The following is a 3,444-nucleotide window of genomic DNA, read 5'->3' as shown; positions in this document are numbered from 1 at the left end:
GCGAACAATGTGCTTCGAAAAGGACGAGAGGATGAAGACTGTTGGTGGAGCCCACGCCCAGCTCTGTGTGTGTGTGTGTGTGAGAGAGCGTATGCGTGCGTGTGTGTGTGAACCGCCCCGACTAGTGCCTGTTTTGACCATCGTTAGCACATTGCCTACACATTTGTCGATCAAGGGAAGGTAGTGTAGCAACAATAACAATCAACATACATTGCCTACCACCGAAATTACCACACAATGCAGAAATAAGGCTACGATTAAAACGTGAATTGTGGATTTATCGTCTCTAAATTTGAGCAGAGGATACATGTCATACTGGCATTTGCTCTGTAATAGTACATTTGTGAGCCGAGTGCTGCAGTGTTTCGTGTCATTTGTATATGATTCTTGATAGGATAATCAATCAATAACCTAGCCTACAATAAACATAATTGTTGTACTACATATCCCAGGGGGCATAACTTCTCGTATCCAGGAAGTCATCTGCCGTTGTCAAGCAAACTTCTGTGTGTGTTTTTGCACACAATGCTCTCTGGAAAGTAGCCACTGCACCTGATCATATTGTTACAAGGTAAGGATAAATATGATATTAGGTAGTTATTGGGTAATCCACCTTAAGATATTGATTTCACGTTTCAATGTATTTGTTAGCCAAGTACTCCATAAACCTTGCAGCTAGCAAGCCAGCATTCCAACCTCGCTCTGTGGGATGAAGCAAGCTGTCTAACGTTGACTTACCGGCTATATTCCACATTACATTACCATTGCCCAACAGTATTGGGGAAACGACCCGTTGCAGCTACTTTCAATCTTCAAACAACTTGCTATGAATACTCGTCACTGATACTAGAATGTGTTGAAACCCTCAGCTAGGTAATGAACCCCACGGGGGATTGTTCCAGCAACTGTACAGGATGTCTTATGTCCAGATACCAACCTTCTCACACACGCACATAATACCAAACATATGCTTTCAGGTACCTGTGAAAGATGAGTTGTTCTCAGGGCTCTGAGCCCCTGGTGCGACCAGGCACAGCCAGGGTACTGGTGACTGAGCTGAGTGGGTCTGGACAATTGAACCCAACCCCAGCTGGCTATGAGGACTCTGACATGCTGGTGGAACTCTACCTCTCTCCAGCAAAGCTGGTGAGGCCCAGATCTATTCATCTATTCATCTATTCATCTATTCATCTGTTGACTCTTTTAAGACCTTGCTAAAAAAAAAAAACGCCTCTTCAGGTAGGCTTTTAATGTATAGGGCTGTGTTTTATGTATGTTTCATGACTGTCCTCCTATGTTTTTATTTTCATATTTTTGACATGTAAAGTGCTTTGAGTCCATGAGAAAGCGCTATACAAATGTAATGTATTATTATTATTATTATTATTATTATTATTATTATTATTATTATTATTATTATTATTCATTTAAGCCCTAAATGCAATGGAAAGGGTAGGGAATGTACAGCATGCTGTCAGTTAATTTAGTGTCGGGCCTGATTAACCACTGGAGGTACTGTATCTCATCCACGTCCACACACACACCCTTTATTGAGAGAGAATGGTAGAGAGAGACAGAGAGAAAGAGAATGGTAGAGAGAGAGAGAGAGAGAGAATGGTAGAGAGAGACAGAGAGAGAGAGAATGGTAGAGAGAGACAGAAGGAATCGATCCCTGGTCCCAACAATATCATTGTTTATCTATGATTTGTCTAAATCTCTATGATAAGTCTCAGTAATTATGTCGATGAGACATCTCTGTGATTTCAGCCTGCAGTACACTGCAGTACAGTAGGAATCAATGGCCCTCTGTATGGGACACCAAAGCATTTTCTTCTTCTGTTTTTGCCTCTATACAACAAAAGTTTGGATTTGAAGTTACGATGACGTTACAGTATAGATTCTCAGCTTTTATTTGATGGTATTTGTGTACATACTGGTTTCACCATTTAGAAATGACAGCTCATTTTCTACATAGTCCCCCCAGACATATGTTGCTAATGTTTGAAGAGATTGCCTGAAGGATTTACAGTAGACAGGTGAGTTGACAAACGAGCTATGAGTTCTGAGTGACAGTGTGTTTAACTGCCATTAACATGCTCCACGACCTTGATTGCTTAGTGGACATATGGGGGTATTAATAAACCTGTCAGCAGAGCCTGGAGCTGATGATGAACGGCAAACTGGACGTCTGGGATGTAAAGACAAGCTCTAACAACAGGCCTTACAGTAACAACCGCTGTCTGTAGGCCTGGTGTTCATCTTCATATCCAGATATCAACAACAAGGTTTACCGCTCTCTCAGTGGGAAGATTATAGTTAGTTGTTATAGAGTAGTAATACAACTGTAATAAAGTGACATTCTACAAAAGTATGCTCGCATTGGTCACAGAAACATGGCAAAGCACACTTTAATAAGAATGACATTTAAATAGTTTTTCTACTGTAAATGAATTAATAATAATAATTTAAAAAAATAAGTAATTCTTCCTTCTTCTAGCATTGTGACTGCCAATGGCCCCTGGTCTGAGCATTGATTACTTTGTCTTATGATGACTGATGGATAGATGACTTAGATTACTTAGACAAATGTATTTTTGGATAAAGGCGCCTGCTAAATGCCATAAATGTAAACGTAATGTAAATGTAAATGAGGAAAATATAGTGACTGTAGTTGGCTTTGTTCTGTAAACAAATAAGTAAACACGTTAGTCTCAAACTTATTTGGCGGGCTATAGCTTATGTACATAAATCACACCGCAGTGCGGTTGCATGGTGGGAATGCCATTGGCCTCTTCAGTGGAATGGCTCTCTGGGAAAGGGAGACAGCTGGAAGCGCCCAGTGAGATCTGGTCATTAAGCGATTGGGGAGATGTGATTTATCTGCTGTGCATCGCTCCGATTCAGGGGAGGCTCATTGTAACACGACGTGTTTGATACCGCTCCTTCTTCCGTTGCATGCATTGCAATGAGCCCGTCCTCCGATTTCTGCCTCCGCCAGCCTCCCCAGGCTCTGATTATGCCGAGCCACAAGGCGTGCAGCGCGAACACTCCCTTCCATCACCGTCTGTTGTTAACCTGGAGCTGGTTGCCTCCCGAGGTGACAGACAGGACACAATAGACTCTAGTCTCTTGGATTGCTTATGTTTCTTTTATGAGTTGTGTTAGAGCGTGTGTCTGTGTGTGTGTGTGTGTGTGTGTGTGTGTGTGTGTGTGTGTGTGTTTGTGTGCGTGCATGCATGTGCGTGTGTGTGCGTGCGTGTGTGTGTGTGTACAAGGTTGATCATCGACTCAGATTATGAGTCCATATAGAAGTGTAAACAGTGACTGTGTGTTAGATAAATGGAGCGTTGTTTCTAAGTCTGTGGACAGTAAGTGAGATTGCTCAGGGGTTGGATGTTTCCGCAGGCGTCTTCGGCAGGGGCGTGATGGTGTTAACGATCACGG

General features: G+C 42.4%; 1 protein-coding gene across 1 annotated transcript in view; it reads left to right on the top strand.

Moving 5' to 3' along the window:
* Nucleotides 1–990: 990 nt before the first annotated feature.
* lrrc56 (leucine rich repeat containing 56) overlaps nucleotides 991–3,444 on the top strand; it is a gene marked incomplete at both ends in the record, with an annotated part of 16,341 nt that continues 13,887 nt past the window's right edge. Inside the window, one exon of the mRNA XM_083665665.1 lies at nucleotides 991–1,146. Within this exon, the coding sequence (XP_083521791.1) occupies nucleotides 991–1,146 (156 nt within the window). The remainder of the gene's footprint in view (nucleotides 1,147–3,444) is intronic.

The sequence above is a fragment of the Argentina silus genome (genome assembly GCF_951799395.1).
Source record: "Argentina silus genome assembly, chromosome: 3".
Lineage (NCBI taxonomy): Eukaryota > Metazoa > Chordata > Actinopteri > Argentiniformes > Argentinidae > Argentina > Argentina silus.
This window is presented reverse-complemented; position numbering and strand designations above follow the sequence as displayed.